Raw genomic sequence first — 19,283 nt, forward strand, 5'->3', positions numbered from 1 at the left:
AGCAACAAACTTAATGGTCTATGTTGCTCAAGGATTTTTTTTTTTTTTTGCCTTATTTCACACCCTTCCTCTTGGTTATGTGCTTTCTTCCTGGCCCCTACCTGAGCTGTGCCTCTGCAGAGGCACATGCTAAAGAAGTAACATGAGCAAATGTACATTTGAATTTTCACATCTTGGCTGCTGGATCTAGCAAGAGATTTCCTCAAAACTTACAGTGGCTTAGAACAACCTTCTGTAGGACACTCATGGTAAATAATACTCAAACACATAGGAATTTTCAGCTGTATACTCCCTTCCCATAATTTGCTCCTTCTGACCTAAAGCTTTTGCTTCAACACATCCCTGTGCTACATTAATACTCTCTTATGAGAGCAGCAAAGAACAGTTCTGCAAATTCCCTGCACCAGAAACCCTAAACAAAGAGACATTACAGTTCTCCAACTTTCCAATTTGTATCTTCATTTAATTACTGATATAACATTTTAATTTAATCAAGAGGCATTAACTATTTTCCTAGAATAATACTGAACTCCATACTTTTATGTTCAGAACTGTAATAATTTTACACAGGCAGTCCCAGAAAAGTCTCTCTGAAAGGAAGGTTTATTTAATTAATGAGGAAGGCCTAACAACCTGCATAAGAAAAAAAAAGTCCATGAAAGTCCATGATGATAACGTCTGCATGAAATGAAATTCTGTAGCATTTAGACATTATTAGCATTATAAGTACCTAAAAATTGTGCTGCACAAACTGAAGGTCAAATGACCCTAATTTTTATTTAAATTATAATATTCCATTCACAGAAATCTACCTTTAAGTATTGTTTCCTTTCTGCATTTTCCACACTGAATTGGCTCTTAGAAGTTAACTTTACTAAATTTGAACATCAGTGTGTTCCCCTCTTTTTGAAATGAAACTCATGGAGTTTTGAGAGTAAACAATCAGCCTGAGTTCTCACTTCAAACCTAACTGGACATTTTATTTGGAGCTAAGGTAACTCGGCAACTAGCAATCGGTTTTCAGTACCTTGGCTCTAGGTTAAGTTTGATTAACTATATACAGCTAATAAAACTAATAGGTAAATCCTTTGCATGAACATGTGAACAAGGCTACACAAACTCTAAGTAACTTAGTTTGAAGTTCTTCACACAACTTACAGTTTTTGCACTAGGAAAGACAGAATATGTCCCAACATTTTATTTACTTTACTGCTGACTGAAAATGTGCAATGCCCAAGTCTTAGCATCACCAGGTCAACTACACAATATTTCAGGAAGAATAAAGTTTGTTATTCAAAAAATGAGTGCTCTTATTCTTGCCACTCTCAGCAGCCTTGCTTGTTTTGCATATGGTTGCATGTTTAATTAGTGATCCTTCTGTAAGTGTCTGCAATTAGCACAGTGATGATTAATAAAATAACGCCTTTAAAGCTCCATTTAGGCAGCAGAACTGCACAATCAGGTATAATTAATTCATCATTAATAAATCATGGCTGATGAACTAATCTGTTGATTACAAACACATTACTGCATAGTCTCCCACCGGAGCTCTGGTGATTTTTCTATCCTGAGCAAAAACAGAGACTAAGTAGTAGTAAACTATGAAAAAAAAAAAATGCATTAAGCAGCAAGTATATCGATTTGGTCAGGAAATTTAGATAGCAGGTACATTTAAAATTTACTGAGCTTTGTTGATTATTGGTCCCCTTGGGTAAGAAAATTGTACTGCCTATTTGTTAAATCTGGACAGGTGAACAATAACTGCTTCTTTTGTTCATTTATATTCTTAAAAAGTTTTTTTTTTTAAGTATCCCAGATTATGGACCAGATTCACTCTTTGCATAAGCCACTATGGAGTGACAAATGCAGCAAAACATGCCCACAGTACTCCTAGGCAGGAAGGTCCAAGTCACTAGCAGGAAGGGCAGCTATTTGGCTTAAGAAAAGGCAAGGTCAAGGTAGCTGCAAAATATGCCATTGCAACACTGCTGTTGACAGTTGCCTCCATAGCCATGTCTTGCATCTGATAATCCCATGTTTGTATATTATATGTCAGGTCCCAGAAGTTCAAAAAGACCAAACACTGAAAAAGAATATGCGTTTCAATTTGGAGATTCCTTCTGTTCATCACCCAACTCTGGAGCTTTGTGGCGCACTTAAATCACATTTTCAATATGTTCTGTGTAGCCACAGGAGTCAGAAACTTTTATGCTAAATGAATCCTAGGAGTCTCACATTGTTACCTGCCTCCAGCTGCTTCAGCTTAAGTAAAACATCAGCTATTATGAGTTGTGATAAAATTTGCAAAAGCTGGCAACAGGGGATTTTGGCACAGCAGAGTTCCTTGTCATTTATAACGGTTTATATCACATCCAGCTGTTCCCACAGTATGATAATGCCTTTGAATTCAAAATACTTTATCCTGAAAGATCACAAAGAAGAAAAATTAAAGCAACGTTTAGGACAGAAGTGATTAGAAAGAAGAAATAGAGTTTTAGCTAGAGTAACTGGAACAGTTCAATATTCCTAATGAACCTGGAGAAAAGCAAGATGAGAACACTAAAGGAAAAAGTGACAAAATCTGAAGCAGTATGCTCTACGAAGAAAATTACAGAAGACTTAAATTTAGGAGCAAAATTTCAGTCTTTGAAAAGTAAAATCTGTTACTGTAACCAATAATGTTTTCTTTCAGATTTTAAGGGTATCACTATTAATTTCCTAAATCTTTCTGCTAAAACTTTAATTAAAAATATCAACCAAGCTACAGTACCATAAGCCACCACAATACCAGCCATCTTTGAAAATCCTATTCATAAAAAAGAACCACAAAGCATTTTTCTAAACTATTTCTATTTTTTTCACAGCTTAATTCAAGTTAATTAATGAACATAGATTGTAAGCATAATTTCTAGGTACAGTAAAAACTTTTTTTTTTTTTTTAAGGACTGTAGTCATATTTCATGCAAAATGACTGAATATGGAAAAAGTGATTATTTTATGGATCAGAGAACTTTACAAACAAATCCAGGAAGGAGAAATGGCTTTTAAGATGGGATTTGAATGCAAAGGAAAAAAAGTCAGTTGAGAGGGGAAAAAGAAAACAGCTGTCCTTGGACAATTTCTGAGATCAGTGTACATATGAAGTGGTGAGAAAAAAGTGAAAAAGATAAAATCAAAGATCTTAAAGATCAGAAGCGAACATTTTCAAGCAAGTTTTTAAATGGACATTAAGCAATCAAAGGTTTTTGAAGACAGTGGTGATCTACCACCTATAACTAAGAAGGAATTAGCATAATATGAACAAACTGAGGTGTGGGCAACAAAACTGCTAGTGTCAATTTCTTCAGAAAGTCAAATTTCCTTTTAATACAACAGCAATTTGCCCCGCAATGTCAACTCTTCCATCATTACGTAGTGAAATCTTCAATTCTCCTCCACGGCGAGAACATTGAAAGGCTAAATGAAAACAAGAATCCACAAGTTACAATTCTAGTATTACAAATTATTAAAAAAATAAAAAAAATCCACACCCAGAGTTCATGAAAACTCAGGGAAATGAGGCTTCTTTCTCCCCAAAAAGCAAGAAGCACCAAGGCGAACTCTGTCCCAGGGATACCCTGGATGAATTGTTTTTACAGGTGAAAATTAGTTGAAGGTGTATCTCAGACTACAACTTGACTTGTGTATTGAGTGTGACAAAAATACTAGCTAATATAAGTAACAAAGTATGGTTTTTTTGTGATGTAGCCAACCAAGTTTCCTTTGTATATCTGAACGCGTCTTGAATTCTCCCATTCATCGGATAGACTGTTTCCGTACATAAGAAGAATGAACACAGAATATTAACTGGATAAGAATGGAGAACCACTTTAGTGGTATTGAGCACCTGAGCTAGGTACTAGGTTCAAAGAATGTGTTTGGTCAATGTGTAAATAAACTCAAGTAGCCAGTGGAAGAGGTCTTCAAAATGACCTAGATGCTGCTTAAGCTGCCACCAAGTGAGACCAAATTCCTAAATAAAGGAAAAGATATTGTTTTGTATAATGCTGAATATATCATTTAACCTACCTGGATAAAATTTTGAGTAGAAATAGCCTTCCACTTGTAAGTAATTACAAAGCTAAGCCTTTGCCTAAACTGTTCAGTCATATTCAGGTGGGAAGATAACGTTCTCCTCGCCTGTTGAGTCTTCTTTCAGGAGTCTAGTTTTAGTTGTGTAACTAGCTGATCAGAAAATGGCCTGATTAAGATGACATTTGGCAAAGGTCACTTCGTTTTTGTAAAAGGCAGTACATGCACAATGAACCATTGATGTTCACAACCTTCTTACTCTCCAAATTTTATTACAAAAGTTGTTTGAAGCTACAGGGTATATTTTTCCTCACTGTTTGAAAACAGCAGTTTGTAAACTTGATAGAGATTGTATTCAGATCCCAACAGAGTACAGGATCTCTAACAGACGGTATATATAGTACACTTCAAAACAATTTCGTAACTGCAGCTGACAAGAAAACTCTTATGAAAACAGGGTATCAGATTCTGAGACAAAGCACTCCAAAACAGTGTGCACTGGAGCTATATAAAGATCAATATTGATACTTTCTGTTCTTCTCCATTTATAGACGTGCTAGTTACTGTTTTTAACTTATGACAACAATATCTATATATGCACTAATTTTTTTTACTTGAAATATTTTGGACTTCTAAAGAACCAGACCATGCTAAATTTGATGAACTATTATTGCCAAATGCGGATCCACAGCTAAGCTCTCCCACTCTCGTGACAGCAGATTTAAAGAAAAGGGGAAAATTGTTTCAAATCTTCAGAAGTTTGGTTTTGGTTTTATTTTTTTTAAACTGTGGAAGTATTGCTTTACATTTCATGGCAGGATTACTGAGATTATTTTGATAGCATGCCATTTTATTTTATTTTTAAAGAAATCGCCAAATGAGAAGGTAAAAAAAACCACACCTAAGAAAACTTTACCCAAGTTGAAAAAGATACTTGATCATTTCTTTCTGTCACACAAAAGCATTGATATTTCACATTATGTCTGAAAGTAAACAGACCCGCAATGAACATTTCATTAACCGGAACATTTCATTCAATAGCAATGTCTTCACAGCCTTTCATGCATCTCAGGTGTGCATTTGATTTTTGGATCATCCAGTTGTGCTTCCCTTCCACATCTGTATCTACCAGGAAAATCTCCTGCTATATAAACTATTCCCAGAATAAAAACAAATATGCACATTCTGATCTGTAGAAATAATAGACAGCAGCTGAATTCACAGCACCCTGAATTCCTCTGTGATTAGTCTGAGTTAGAGAAAAGTTTAAGCTTATGTATAAAGATTCTGAACTTTAGTATGCAGATATGCATCCCTGCCTTCACAAGGAGGCCGGTGATCTTGAACTAATATTAACCTGCTGTGTTGAGGAGTTTCTTATTAGACTAGATACATCTAAATGACTGCTGGTTACAGAATTTGAGGACTTAGGAATTTTCTTCATGATGTCATGATAATGATGTCATGATAATGACATCAAGTCAGAAACAACTGTCATTCTTATAAAAATATCTATTTTTAAAAGTTATTATTTAGGCTGAATTTCTAATCCCTATGTAAGGATTGATGAAAAAGCTCTTTTTTTAGGCAGTTATTGTGTATCGCTTAAGTGAAGCTTAAGATCTCCAAGACTTTTTTAATCTAAGAAAGAAGATGGACGAACCTAGTGATTGATGGAGAGAACACCTCTCCTTTGGCAGAAATGTTACACTTAATGTATAAATCTGAGGTAGCCCTAGTGAAAGAGAGTATCTACTAAAAAAGACAGTAAATTCTATCAGTCTATATGCCAAGATTAACTGGAAAACATGAAAGCTGTGGTTACAATGCTGCAGAACTCTTCTCTTGATCAGATGTCAGATTAGGGAAACACCCAAATACGGGTGGATTTCTTCTACCTTATGAAGCAATTCCTACATTAAAAACCAAAATGTTACAATGCTGAAAAGTTAAATGACAGGACCTTGTGCTGAAAGTAATCCTGGAAAAATTTGTGAATGGGTATCTTTCAGTTATCAGGGGTTTTTTTTCTTTCAAAAAAAAAAAAAACCCACCTTAAAAGCCACAAACCAGTTCTATATTGAGAAGGAATCAGAAAAGTTAGAGGCAAAATTTCCCTACAAATCAATTCTCTGAAGTAAAGAGGTACAGAAAGAGTTTAAGCTTTCCCTTAAATTAAAAAGTGTCCTGCATAAAGCTCCTTCTCTTTAAAATATTTTGGAAATTCTTCTGTAACCTGTTTGGAAAGCTTGTATTCCTAATGTATAGTTGTAAAAGGTATCTTAGAATGGAGAAAACTGGTCAGATGTCAAATGAACTTGTCCTCTTTAAATCCATATTGCATAACTTCCATAAAAAGGACGTCTGAGGACACACATGCATGAAATATGAAAAATCCCCTGTGGGATGTTGGGCTTCTTTCTCCCGCCTAAATACTTTAGGGGAACTGATTACAGCACAAATCGTCTTTGCTGTTTGAGTTAGTTTCTCTAAAAGAGGAGACATAATCCAGTACAAACAAAATACATGAAAACGTAAAAGTAGAAGAAAGTATCTTCTAAACACAGACAGATTTTCTGTTGATTACTTAGTGTAATGCAGTGATTTCAGTGTCCACTGATGGGATGGAAAAGCTTCAAATCCCACATTAACATCCAAAAAAGTCAAACCTTCTGAGAAACAGCCATTCTGTAACCTTCTCCTCTTCAGAAAGTATGGGTTTTCTTCCAACTTTACAGAAATTACCACAGATTTGTGTGATATAAATGCAAATATGAGATCTTCAGAACAGAATGTTAAATCTTTCCATCAGTCCATGATGCACAGGGTCTCAGTCACTGTGGATTATCATACTGAGCTATGGAGGGCTAATATGTCCTTCAAAGAGTTTATCATTCTCAAAAGAAGTCCATTTTGAGATTAATTTGGCCAAATATAGGAAGGCAAGTATTCACGGTAGTTGTTTGTTTGGAAAAATATTTACTTTTATCGACGAGGAACCTGATTAGTTCAAGGGTCCAACCTCTGTTCTAAATGTTACTGAAAACTTAACTGATGTCAGGTGCACAAAGGAATGATAACTCCCCCGCGCCTCCTTAGGAAGCCAGACAGGGCCTGGAGTACCAAGGTGATTTTGTACTGCTTCTGTTCTTCCATTTCCTGGCAGAGTGCTAGAAACATGAGAAGCATGACAGACACCTAATGCTTCTTTTATGCGATGCTGTCAGGTATAACAGTTTCTCTTGGCTTTTTCCACTGAGTTCTTCAGTTTCTTGCTTAACAACAAAATGTGTGACCCAACTAACATATCTCATTTATTTTCTCAAGATGCAAAAATACCAATAATAAATCTGTTCTTTGACTTCAGAGATCCGGTCATCTCAAATTCCTTCTCTAAGGCCTAAACATTTAAAAGTAAGATTGCAAATAAAATATCACAAGCAAATAAAATTTGCTGGGGCCCATGTATCTTATCCCCACTCATATATATTTAAGGCCAATTCATGCTGAAACAGTCATATTCTTTATCTTCTTGAAACTTAATTGCCCATTCTTTCTTATATTCTTTCTTGCTACAGTGCAAACAAACATTATCCTGAGCAAAAAGTGATCTTTGCTCCTAAATATATAGGTATTAGAAACAAACAAACAAAAAACCAGTAGCATAAAGCACATTTTTAAGCAGAATCAGAATGTTAAAATAGATAATCTATTCCTATCTAGCTATAAAAACAATACCTATTTTAAAATCAAAAGGTTTCCTAAAGAAGTCACTGAAGGGATTAATCTAGAGTCATTCTCAACAAATTCTTAGGTCAGATGGAAAACACATGCCATCTTTCAGTCTCACCTTTATATACATATGAAAGGAAAGAAAATGCTGCCAGCTAACATTCCAGTGTCCAAATTGCACTGAACAGCACACATTATGAATGAAAATACTGACAGGATACCTTTTCCCTGATACCCAAAATGCAAACCATAGAGAACAAGAAACAACCCAAATTCAGTCAAAATGGACAAATAATCAACATCATCTGAAGTTCAGTTCAAGCTTCAGTTATGCTGAAAGGTCGTGAGAGGTAAAATCCAAAACCTGAGATCAAAAACTAACTGCAGAGAGTTAAGATCCAGAAACCAACACTTCAGTTTCCCTGCAGGCACTGTCTGTCATGTTGGTACAAGGAGAAGAAAGTAATTTCTTACAGCTTGCCTCACACACAAAATATTGCATATTATTCTACTAAGATTAAGAAAATTGATAGGGAGAATGAGCAGTATTCCAGTCTGTACTACATACACAGTAGCTCAATGAAAGATATGTGATATTAGAGTTTGGACTGTAGCAATAATATAAATCCTTTCTTTTTATAGTGGGTAGCTTGCACATAAATGGGCAGCTTTGCAACAAAACAGTTCTTCTTACCAAGCATTTCTTTTTTCCCCAGCTGCTCTGACCAGTAGCTGCTTAAAACAGCATGGGCAGACCCTTAAAAGAAATGAGAAGACAAAGTACAAAATTAAATTAGAATCACTATTTTATAGAATAATCATATTCAAAATGTAAAACAAATCAAGTGCTGTTAAACAAATCAAGGGCTACGTGAGTATGTTTAGAGTAAAAACTCCTAAGAGTTTGCAAAGCAGACAGAACTTAAAACTTTAGAATTTCATTCATTCATGATCAAGCTATATTACTTTCTCATCCTATGACTTCAATGGAAATTTTGGGACTTCATGATAAGCCACAGTTGGTAAGAATAACAAATAGTACAGGTTAAAATACTTCAGCCAAACTACTCTTTTTTTTAAACCAAAAATGAAATTTCCTAGTAACAAAATTTCAAAATATTAAAGTCAAAATCAAAATTTTACACATCAAGATATGTTATTCACTGAAATATAAACAGCTATCCACAAAAGAGTCTGAACAGGCCTTTGAATATTTTGTTAAGAATAGGAATAGGTGGACTTAAGAGGCGGCCTGAAAGGAAAAAATTCCCTCTCCTAACAGTTTTCACATCAGAAATTCAGGTTTCTTTCAGTCTTGGACATAAAGTAGAAACCTCTTGAATGTCAGTAAGCATCAGGATTTGACACAAAGAGATTTTAAGGTCTCACTACAGCCTCTGGAAAATAAAAGACCAACTTGGAACAAGTTTGTTTCTTACTGGCAGATGGCTTAAAAACTAAGGATGACTTCTCAGATCCATAGGCAGACATGCTGCTTCAGTCTGTATTAGCTACTACGGGCAAATAAGCTCTGCTGGAAACTCTACTGCGAACTATAATTATCAGTGCTCAAGGACACAAGACCATGTAGCATTATTGAGAAATCATTATGAAGAAAGATAATACAAAGCCATAACACTACTAAAAGTATAATTCTGCAATATATTCAAAACATGTCTTTCTGTGAAAGAAAGGTCACTCACAGATGGAAGATAAGCAATAGCCTTTTCTACCTATCAATACCAGTCTTCCCACAGATCATCAAGAAGGAGCTCTGGGAACAGATACATCCACAAGACTCTGTTCTCTGGCTCTTAAGAGGAAGCAGGATTGGAAGCTTAATAAACAACTGAAACACTTGGCTTACATTTCTTGTAAACCTTTCTTTCTGTTAAAGCAATGAATTACTCGCACTATCCCAGTTAAGAAAGTTTAGTTTGTCTGGTCAGTTTTCAATTTTTTAGTAAAATATTTAATGAGAGGTTTTGACCAAGCTCTCAGCTGACTAATGATTATCCTGTGATTAACTGGTAACGAAGCGAACAACACTACTTTCACCCTTCTGCAGCAATCATTATCATACTCACTGAGGAGTACAGCACAGGAAGCAGAAAACTATCCTTCTTGCCTCTGAACATTTAACTAACTGAATTCATATTATTCATAGGGCTGAGAATATCCACAGTAAAATGTCATGAAACTAGGCAATATCTCAGCTGAAGCACCAAAAATTATGGGACACTGTGACAGAAATGGGTGTTTCTTCTGCAATATTCACTCATTACCTGCCTAGTCTCTGTTTTTTCTCCAATTAGAACATTTACAGGGAAAAGATCTGAAAAAGAGGCAGGAATATCTGGCCTGATGACAGCAGGAAGCTGATTCTTTCTGAATGAGTTTGGCATCGGTCATAAAAGTTTTTACCTTAATAAGTATATTCCTGCTATCCATATAAAATCATCATTTATAAAAGAGGAAAGAATCCAAAGTACAAAACCTGATTTATGAAGTTTAATGAGAACTTTTCAACTGAATTGAGACAAGAATAAGAGTCTTTTATCACACAAACACACACCTGTAACAGGGTCTTCCAGAACTCCAACCCAAGGTGCAAAATATCTGGAGTAGAAATCATAGCCTTCATGTTTTCCACTGGAATCTCCCTTAAGAGTCAGTATGAGTCCTTTCACCTTTCCCGTCTTCTCAGCTGACAGAAAATTTTGTGCGCTCACTTGCAGTTCTTCCAACACAGATCTTGAATTTAATTACAGTATTTTAATAGCCCATATTCTTCATTTTACATCAATTAAGTACTGAAAAGTATCAGACATCAACTACAAAGTAGTCTTCTCTACAATCTCAAAACAGGTAATGTTAGAGGTTAGAGGAGAATAAGATTCTGAGTGTTCTGCCAACGTCATTTGAGAGAAGACTGCACTGAATATAACATGCTCCTAGTGAGCAAAGAAAAAAATTCAAACCATATATTTTCTATCTATATTTCTGAAAACTGAGTATCCTGGAATATAAGCTACAAAAATGCACATTTGTTTAGTATTTTATCTCTGGAAAAGTTATTTCTGCACTACAGAATGCAAAGAGTAACCACTCCACCTATTTTCAGAACAAGCAAACACCACCACTGAGATCCTTATAGGATCCTAAAGCACTGTACAACAGTCTCAGTTCTGTGAAGTTGCAGAAACCTCCCTACGAAATAAAGTCCAAAAGAGGTAAAAATACTGAATACTCAGCTGGGAATATTTCCATCTCCCACTAGCTCAGTCTTCAAACCATCAGTTAAGTCAAGCTGCCAGTAAAATTAATAGTAATTTGGCCTGATTAAAGAGTTCGGGTTTGGACAATATATATTCAAATCACATTTCACTCACCAATCAAATGCAGCTCTCTATGAGATTAAAAAGTGCTTTGGAATAATCTGAAATGGAATTTTCTCTATGAAGCTATTTACGATGCTGTAAAGTATGTGTAAGCAGACTATGGTCAAATGGGAGTATGAATACATGCCATCCTGCCAGTGTGCCCTGTCCCTGTGAGTGGAACTCTACAGCTATGAAACTCTTATTTCTTTTTTTGAAGAAACAGGGCTCCTAATTTCCTGCTAAGTTACTGAATCATTTCTGACTCGGCAGGATGGGGAAAAATACATTCTTGTTACAACTGTTTCCTATACCTCCTTTTTTGGAGGTAGGTTTCAGATTGATCTTGTTTAGCTTGTCAGTTTCAATACGCTCATCTGGGAAGATTGTATAACTATTTAACATGAGAGTTTAAAGCATTTTTAATCTCCATCTGTTTTTAAAATAGATAAAAGAACCTAGTATGTCAGGAATAGTGGTTAAACAAGAGGACACAATTTCTACATGCTTGATTAAAAAAAAAAAAAGTGTTAAACACCTTTCATAAGCATCACTGAGACGGACTAGGAGTTTCTTTGTGTCAGGCGAATAACAGAGATCTTGAACAATCATGTCACCTATGGCTGCCTGGTGAAAAAGTTAAAGGAAACAAAGAAAAACAAAGTAATTTGAATATAAAATATTATATCATTAAAATTTTTATTAGAACAAATTCCCCCACTAGAAAAGGGCTTATGCAAGGTCTTTCATGCAGCCCTCAAGTACATGCAAGCAAGAAAAGCAAATGCACTAAGTGCACGTAGAATGAATATGGGTATGCATAACAGCTCTGTAGACGGCAACTTGGAAGGAAATTCAGGAACTGAGGCACGGGCAAGGACATGAGACTTGACCTCACATGCATAAAACAAGCTGAAAGATGTCACTCAAATACTGACATTCCAGTCAGTGAGAGACCAAAGTTGAGCCGCAGCATTTTGGAGAACTCCATTTTCTGAATTGCAGTAGTCAGACCTCATATTCTAGGGGAGTGCATCAAGCAACATGATGTTGTCACTTCTCAGTCTTTTTAGTATACAAAAGTAAGTATAGTTATTATAAATGTGCTTTGAACATCACATGCACATTCTATTTTTACCTTTATTAATTCTTCTACTTCCTGAAATACCTAGAGCAAAAAAAAAAAAAATTTGTAAAAAAGTGTACAGATAAATATATTCGGGGAGTATACGTATACACACATATTTTTTCTTTAAAGCCTTTTATGAATAAAAATTTCACTGACCTGTGGGTAGGTTAAGTAAAGCGGTAAGTCCAGGACAATATGATCTTCCACTTGTCTAGCTTTCAATTCGCCACTCAGAGTCACAAAAGTGAGAACTGAATTTGTGTTTTCTAGAGAGACAGCATTACAACATTCATTGTATATTTAATCTAAGAATTGAATCTAAATTATTATAGTTCCTAGAGTAGCCCAGTATATTCAGAAAGTTAGTTACGCAGTTAAAATATAACCACAGCGAAACTGTATTCTGAGACAAAATTCCCAGCTAACTCAATAAGCTGCTGAGGCTAATGAACACAGCAATTACCAGTGAATGTTTCCTGCATATCCCCAGAATGTATAGGAGTTTTTAACAGAAGGGCCAATATTCCCTATTTATCAAACTCTACTGTATCTCTCTCAAATGAAATTTGCATACTTAGGACTCTTTTTTTAACAAGAGTGATAGTGGGGCATGGGAATCTGAATGTAGAATTACAGAACAGTTATAAAAGACAGTATCTAAGGTCTTTGCATGTATTCTCTAAATGTACCAAAGATTTAAGTGTGTTTGCGGTAGGAAATAATAAAGGGAGATTTTCTTAATCAGAAAGGAATTTTTAAAAGTTACAATAATTGCTTGTAAAAATACGTTACTTTGTATATGAAACAATACAGCAGCTGCCGCAAGCGTAGCATGACCACAGAGAGGAACTTCCTYGGCTGGAGTGAACCACCTCAGCCCAAAGCAGGAACCTTAAAAAGAAATTTTATTATTTGGAAGAGCCTTTTTCTTCAATTTATTTCAAAACTTTTTACAAAGTGATGACATTTCAGTCAATCAAAATGCATGTTATAATCAGTCTCAGTCGTAAACACATTTTAAGGAATCTATTCTGTACTGATTTTTTGGAATAACCAGTGCTTTTGAGTCATGTCTCTTCTTTGAGCCAGTATATTACTAATATAGGAAAGCTAGTTTGTTACAAGAGCAAAGCAGCTGCCTACTAGCAAAACAATGCTTTTCTTTAATCACTACAGTAAAACCATTTTCTCTCCCCATGAGTAAAACAAGATACACCAGTGAAGACAGCTTTACTAGTATAATGGAATCTATATGAGAGCTATGTCAGTTAAGAATTATTTTGCTTGAAACAGCAGCCAACACTGGTAGAAGCCTCTAACGTATATTTATCCTTAATTTCACTAAAAGTCACATTTGTTGTTTAAAAAAAAATGGAGCCAAGTGCACTATCTTTGGTTTCCTGTAAACTTTGCAGAGTTCTTGCACTATGGTATTTAAGACAGAGCTCATGAAAATATATTTCAAATGAATAATTACCATACAAATATGATTAAAAGGTGCAAAAGGAAGAAAAGAGACTTCATATAACCAAGTTTTGTTATTGTCGTTGTGAAAAATTAGTGCATTAAAGTCAGAGTCCCCTACATAATGAAAACAAATAGAATCACCACAAAACCTAGTGGTTGAACTGAGGAAAATCACAGAGAAGCAATTTGAAATAGGGCAGACATGGAAGCCAGCTGTGAGCCAAGCCTGCTGTGGTGTTAATGCACTCGCCCAAGTGGAAATGATGGCTGAAAGTAGGAGGAAATGGAGTCAGCCATGACAAACTGGAGACGGACAAGCATACTGTGACCCAGGACACCCAGCTGGATGATTGAGAGAGACAGCTGTACTCAGGCTAAGAAAACAGTTCTTTCTCTCATAAATTAATGTCTCTCTGAAATACTGCAGATTTTCATTAATGAACGTTAAATGAAATGCACTGATCCTAAACTCCTAGTCCTGCAGAAACATACTGTCTGGCCAGGAGTCCTTACTAAATCATCCTATGCTCCAGAAGCAGATGATGGTCTTGTAAGTGACATTCTGGTGTCCCTAACACTCTGTGCTGGGACTCCTCTCGCTTCTGCCATACCTCACACATGCTTAGGTATAGCTCAGTGACTGAGTTGGTTCAAAAAATTCTTCCCCTGTACTGCAACTGCATAGGTCTGACCTCACAAACATTAGTCCTGTTAATATCAAAAGCACTTTAATGAACTAGAAGCTGGCATTTTATGTGCTGTTGGATATGGAAGATTTGAAAATAAATAAGTGTATTATACGTATTGGCAAGGTGTTAGCATGAAAAATGTTACCATGAAAAATGAAAAATATTTAACTGCTTGATTCAAGCAGTTAGTCTAACCCTGAAACAAAATTCCAATTTATTAACAATAGGAGTAAGTTACAACAGTTATTGTTTCAAGAAAATTCTCTTTAATTACGGAGCCTGTACAAAATCCTGCTCCCTCAACAAAACAGCAAATGACATGGAACAGTTTCTTTGCTTGCTTGTTTTAGGGCCTCTTTCAGACAGTCTATAACCCCAAAGCTCTGTTTATCTGTCTCTTCCACCACATCATATCAAAACCGAGGGTATGGCAATATGGTACCTTAACCTGGAATCTAACTCCAGGTTAGTGGGGCTCCAGTCCCTTACTTATGCCACCAGTACCATTTGCATAGCTGCAAAGCGAGCAGAATCAGCAAACCACTGTAGCCGAAAACTAATAAACACAGCAATTTTGACTAGACTCAATTTTATCTGATGCTTTCTGTCTTCCTCAATGTCTCCCTCTTTCATCCTCCCTCACATACACTATTAGAGAACACCAGTGAAACCCCTCTGTCACTCACACTAATCAAATGTTTGAGCAGCCTAATGTGTTTGCTTTGGGCAATTTCAATTCCATTTTGTTGGAAACCTGCTTGTTTCAGTATTGGCTCCATAGACAGCTCATGAGAGTTTGGGACAACCCACCTCAAATAACACATTACAGTTATCCCAGTTTCAGTGAAATGTAACCTAACTTACAATATTATAATGTACAAGGATGATACAACAGCACGTTATAGAATCAGAAGTTTCTGTTACACTAAAGGAAAAAGAATGATGATTTACTGAACAGATTCTATTCACTTTGCAGTCTTCTATATAAAAGATAAGCTCTTTCCATCTCTATTCTTCTGCTTATGTAATACAGAATTATTTCCAGAAAGTATTGGTTATAATGGAAGTACTACCTGAAGCACCTTTGCATAGCACTTTAAGTATACATTTTCTATATGTAACTTGTTCTTTTAGTAAAAGGTATTAAAATATTTTGCCTACTTTATGAATAATAAATGTTCATCTGTTGTAAAATTCATTTGATATGCAACACAAATATTTTTAAGAAAATGTGTGCAAAAGATGCATGACAACTCCAAGATTTTGCTTTTGCTGTCTTATAAATTAGTACCACTCCTTAAAAACAGTACCTGTAGTGTCTTCCTACTTCTTTATAAGAGATTTTGCTGGGTAAACAGAATGACTCACTTTTGGTAAAGTCATCCATGGAGCGCAGTTTTCTGATGAAGGCAGTTTCTGAGAGGTTCATTTCTGTTGCAATTTTTTGGTGCAAGTCTTCATTCAAGTCCTAATGTTGAGACAACAAACCCAATGAAAATCAGGCCATAAGCAGCAGAATCAAACTTTCTATCAAATATATACAGTTATTTCATTTTTCCATTATAATAAATCATAATTTTATTTTTAGTTCAAAATAATTTCTGAGAATAAAACCAAATCTTTAAGCATGAAATGGGATAACTATTTTTATTATTGTGATACACCAGCATTTCTAAATATCTGTCCCAGTAGCTTACAAATTCTTGGAACACGGTGAATAAAATCACACACACACACACACAAAAAAAAAAAACCCTATTCTAAACTCAGTTTGTCCATGAACACAAATCTTTTCTAAGGTTACGACGAAAGTCATGCTGGTACATCATTACTAACAGCAACTCAAATTAAATACCACTCTCTTTGTAACTCTGAAAAATCCATCCAGATCCTCCTTGCCAGCTAGCAGCATGTAGCAATGGCTAAGACAATGGCTAAGATGGCTGACCAGTGCTTACTGGTGTACCCTCAATATTACTGTGTGAAAGATGGGAGCAAGATGATAAACCAGCGTAAGTTCAGAGGAGATAAACCTGAAAGACAAATGCTGAAGCTCACTACATTCTGCTCTAACTACCTGCTGATATAAGCAGTGAATAGTGATCCCAGGATACATGAGTTACAGTGATTGCACAAAATTCTATTTCCCCCTTGTTCCACTGCTTTCCAAACAATTATGCTGACGACTAATTGGCCAAACTTGAGGTCTTTAAAATATTAAGACACAAATGAAAGAAAGTACTAAAATAAGCTGCTCAGGGGCAATATCTGACAGATTAAGATGTGCCCTGCTGTTTTTATTTATTACCCTCACTAACTTTAATCAGCTTTAGCTAATGATCGCAAACAACAGATATGAAACAATTACTGATTGGTATAATAGACATCTATTTGCACAGTGGTTTCTATACCATGAAACAACATCCTAGCCTTTTATAGTGACAGTCTTGTTTTGTCCAGGAAAATGGTTCTGGCTGTCAACTACTCCAAAGACACCAATCCAAAACAAAGGCCAGCCAAAGCATTATTAAAAATACCGGAATTGTACTGAAATACTGCCATCCTGTGGCACTTCTGAAGGGCAGAAAAGGTTTTTCTTTCTTGCACTACTCTCAACAATTTTTGTAAAGCATCTGCTGAGGCTTTGAAGGGAACAGGGGAGAAGAGAAATTTTGCTGTCAGCTGCATTATATTTTCTTAGAGCTTAGAATAAAATAATTAATTAGAATCTCACCTTTTACACGAAACTGAAGCCTCTAACCCTAAGCACTGTGGAGAAAACTTTAAAATGCAAAACCTAAATACCCCAAAGGCAGCATGCATACCCTCATGGTAAATATATATTAATGTAATAAAGTTAATTTAATATATAAAAACGTAATTAGAAGCTCATAATTTTACTGGAACTTCATTTTGAGAGGGAGCATTTAGATTTTAGAAGGCAAAAAAATACCTCTAAAGTGGTATGTTCTCAATCTTAACTACCAGTGAGCTGGCAAGTATGCTGTACTGTATGAGAGAACGTTCATAGGATTAATATTGTCAATACAAGCTACCACTGACTGCAGTACTTATATTTTCATACTTATAATTTTCACCAAGTGACACCATGCAAATAATAAAAGGTTAATAAATTCTCTAATCCAGTTTAACAAATAGCTTTTGGTAGAAGTTGTCAACAGTGTACCAATTAGAACAAAAATTGTTCAGAACATCAACTACCATCAACTGCACTCAAACTATCATGCAACTTTCAGGTGATAAAGACTTGTTTGTCTAAACCTGGCTAAAGTCGAACCAGACACACTAAAGGTGAAAGACTCAGATCCAGGTCTATAGTCCCTCTCTTTCTTTCTGTGAAAAAAGGAGGGAAAAGCCCTAAATACTTAATTAAAAAAAAAAACACCCTACGAAGTACTATCTATAATGTTATGGCATTTCCTTTCGGACATTTCATTTTGAATCCTCAATGTTTCTTTTTGGCTTAACTCACTTCGAATAAAATTAGCCTATTGTAAAAACACACAAAATACATGTCTTGTACAAAACCAATCTGATTGAAAAAGGTATTGCTGTGCTAATTCCCCTGCAGAAGTACTCTGGAGCAACAGCAAACAATGCTTGCAAGCTGAACCCCTGAAAGAAAGTGCAATTCAGTCCTTAGCGCTCAGGCTCAGTTCAAGTACAGAAAGGCAAATGCCGTTTTAGTCACCCTCGCAAAATAACTTTTTAAACTCACGTGTTCAAGCAGACAAACTGCCGCAGGATTTCCAGAAAATGACCGGTTTGTAAATGCATCAACTGTAAAAATGGGAATCTGCATTCTTTTTCGCCTGTTTAGCGTTGTTTTTGATACTGTACTTTCCCCTTTCTCTCCAAATGATAGCACAGCTCTGGAAGTTAATGTTTCCCTAAAAGCAGGAGGAGCCAGCGGCTTCCCACCCCGTCATCTCCGGGCACGCGCACACGGACCCAAGCCCCCTTTCTCGCCCCCGGCGCTCGACACCTGGCTGTTTTTAGTAATTTACAGCAGATCTCCAGCTCTGTCTTGCAGCACTGGCTACCTACGCCAGTCACGCCCTCACGGGCCCGCGGTGAGGCATTTGGGAGGGGAAGAACTGTGAGAGGCTCCCCGGCCTGGCCTGCCCCCGCTTCACCACAGCGGTAAAGACGAGAAGGTCCGAGCCACCACTGCGTGCGCCCCAGCCGCACGGCCTTCCCCCACCTGCCTCCCAAGCCAGCTCCGAAAGAGCTGGAAGCGCTGCGCGACGCGCGCGAGCGGCGCCCCAACGGCCACGGCCAACGGCCAACGGCCGGCGCGAGGCGGCGCCCGCGCGCAGCCGTGACAGGAGGGAGCCGCGCGCGCGCGCAGGCGCGAGGAGCGCTCACACAGCCCGCCCCCACCGCGCGCGCGCGGGCGCCTCTTGGCGCCAAGCAAACACAGGGCACTGCGTGACGGCGGCGCCGAGGGCGCATGCGCCGTGGGGCCGCACGGCGCTACCCATGAAAGGGCTAGGCGGGCGGCTTCACCTCCCCCTCCGCCGTCGCGCCGCGCATGCGCTGTGGCGCCCCGTGCCCGCAGGCGCGCATGTGCCGCTCCCTGCCGGCTGGGGCTGAGGAGCGCGGCGTGGCTATCGCGATAGTTGCGCGGCGGAGACGCCATCCTGCCCGCCGGGGTTGCGTAGGTTCCTAACTCGCCGGGCGGCTGGGAGCGGCGAGGGGCGTCTTCCAGGCAGAGGCTCCTGCCGGGGCACGTCGAGGGGTGTGCGAGGGTCCGCTGGTGAGTGCGGAGGGGACCGGAGGGAGCCGGTCTCC

The 19,283-nt window shown here is 37.3% G+C and overlaps 2 protein-coding genes across 5 annotated transcripts in view; one reads left to right on the top strand and one right to left on the bottom strand.

Annotated features, from left to right (window-relative positions):
* Positions 1-581: 581 nt before the first annotated feature.
* Positions 582-18,771, bottom strand: PBLD (phenazine biosynthesis like protein domain containing). 2 transcript variants are annotated; one of them, XM_026059962.1, is made up of 9 exons: positions 18,208-18,771; positions 15,837-15,936; positions 13,105-13,203; positions 12,469-12,578; positions 12,322-12,351; positions 11,722-11,810; positions 10,379-10,557; positions 8,498-8,560; positions 582-3,456 (listed from the first exon to the last, which is right to left on the bottom strand). In XM_026059962.1, the coding sequence occupies exons 1-9, from the start codon at positions 18,289-18,291 to the stop codon at positions 3,344-3,346; spliced, it is 867 nt and encodes a 288-aa protein (XP_025915747.1). In that variant the 5' UTR covers positions 18,292-18,771; the 3' UTR covers positions 582-3,343. The 2 variants fall into 2 exon arrangements, with proteins under 2 accessions (XP_025915747.1, XP_025915748.1); XM_026059963.1 differs by lacking the exon at positions 582-3,456 and adding an exon at positions 3,466-7,241.
* Positions 18,772-19,033: 262 nt separating this feature from the next.
* Positions 19,034-19,283, top strand: part of HNRNPH3 (heterogeneous nuclear ribonucleoprotein H3) — a 7,578-nt gene continuing 7,328 nt past the window's right edge. For 2 of the 3 annotated variants that reach the window (XM_026059952.1, XM_026059953.1), the window contains exon 1: positions 19,034-19,248. The gene's annotated coding sequence lies outside the window, so the exon portion shown is untranslated. The remainder of the gene's footprint in view (positions 19,249-19,283) is intronic. The other variant, XM_026059951.1, reaches the window with a different exon arrangement.

The sequence above is a fragment of the Apteryx rowi genome, unplaced genomic scaffold, assembly GCF_003343035.1.
Source record: "Apteryx rowi isolate R43461 unplaced genomic scaffold, aptRow1 scaffold_162, whole genome shotgun sequence".
In the NCBI taxonomy this organism is placed as follows: Eukaryota; Metazoa; Chordata; class Aves; order Apterygiformes; family Apterygidae; genus Apteryx; species Apteryx rowi.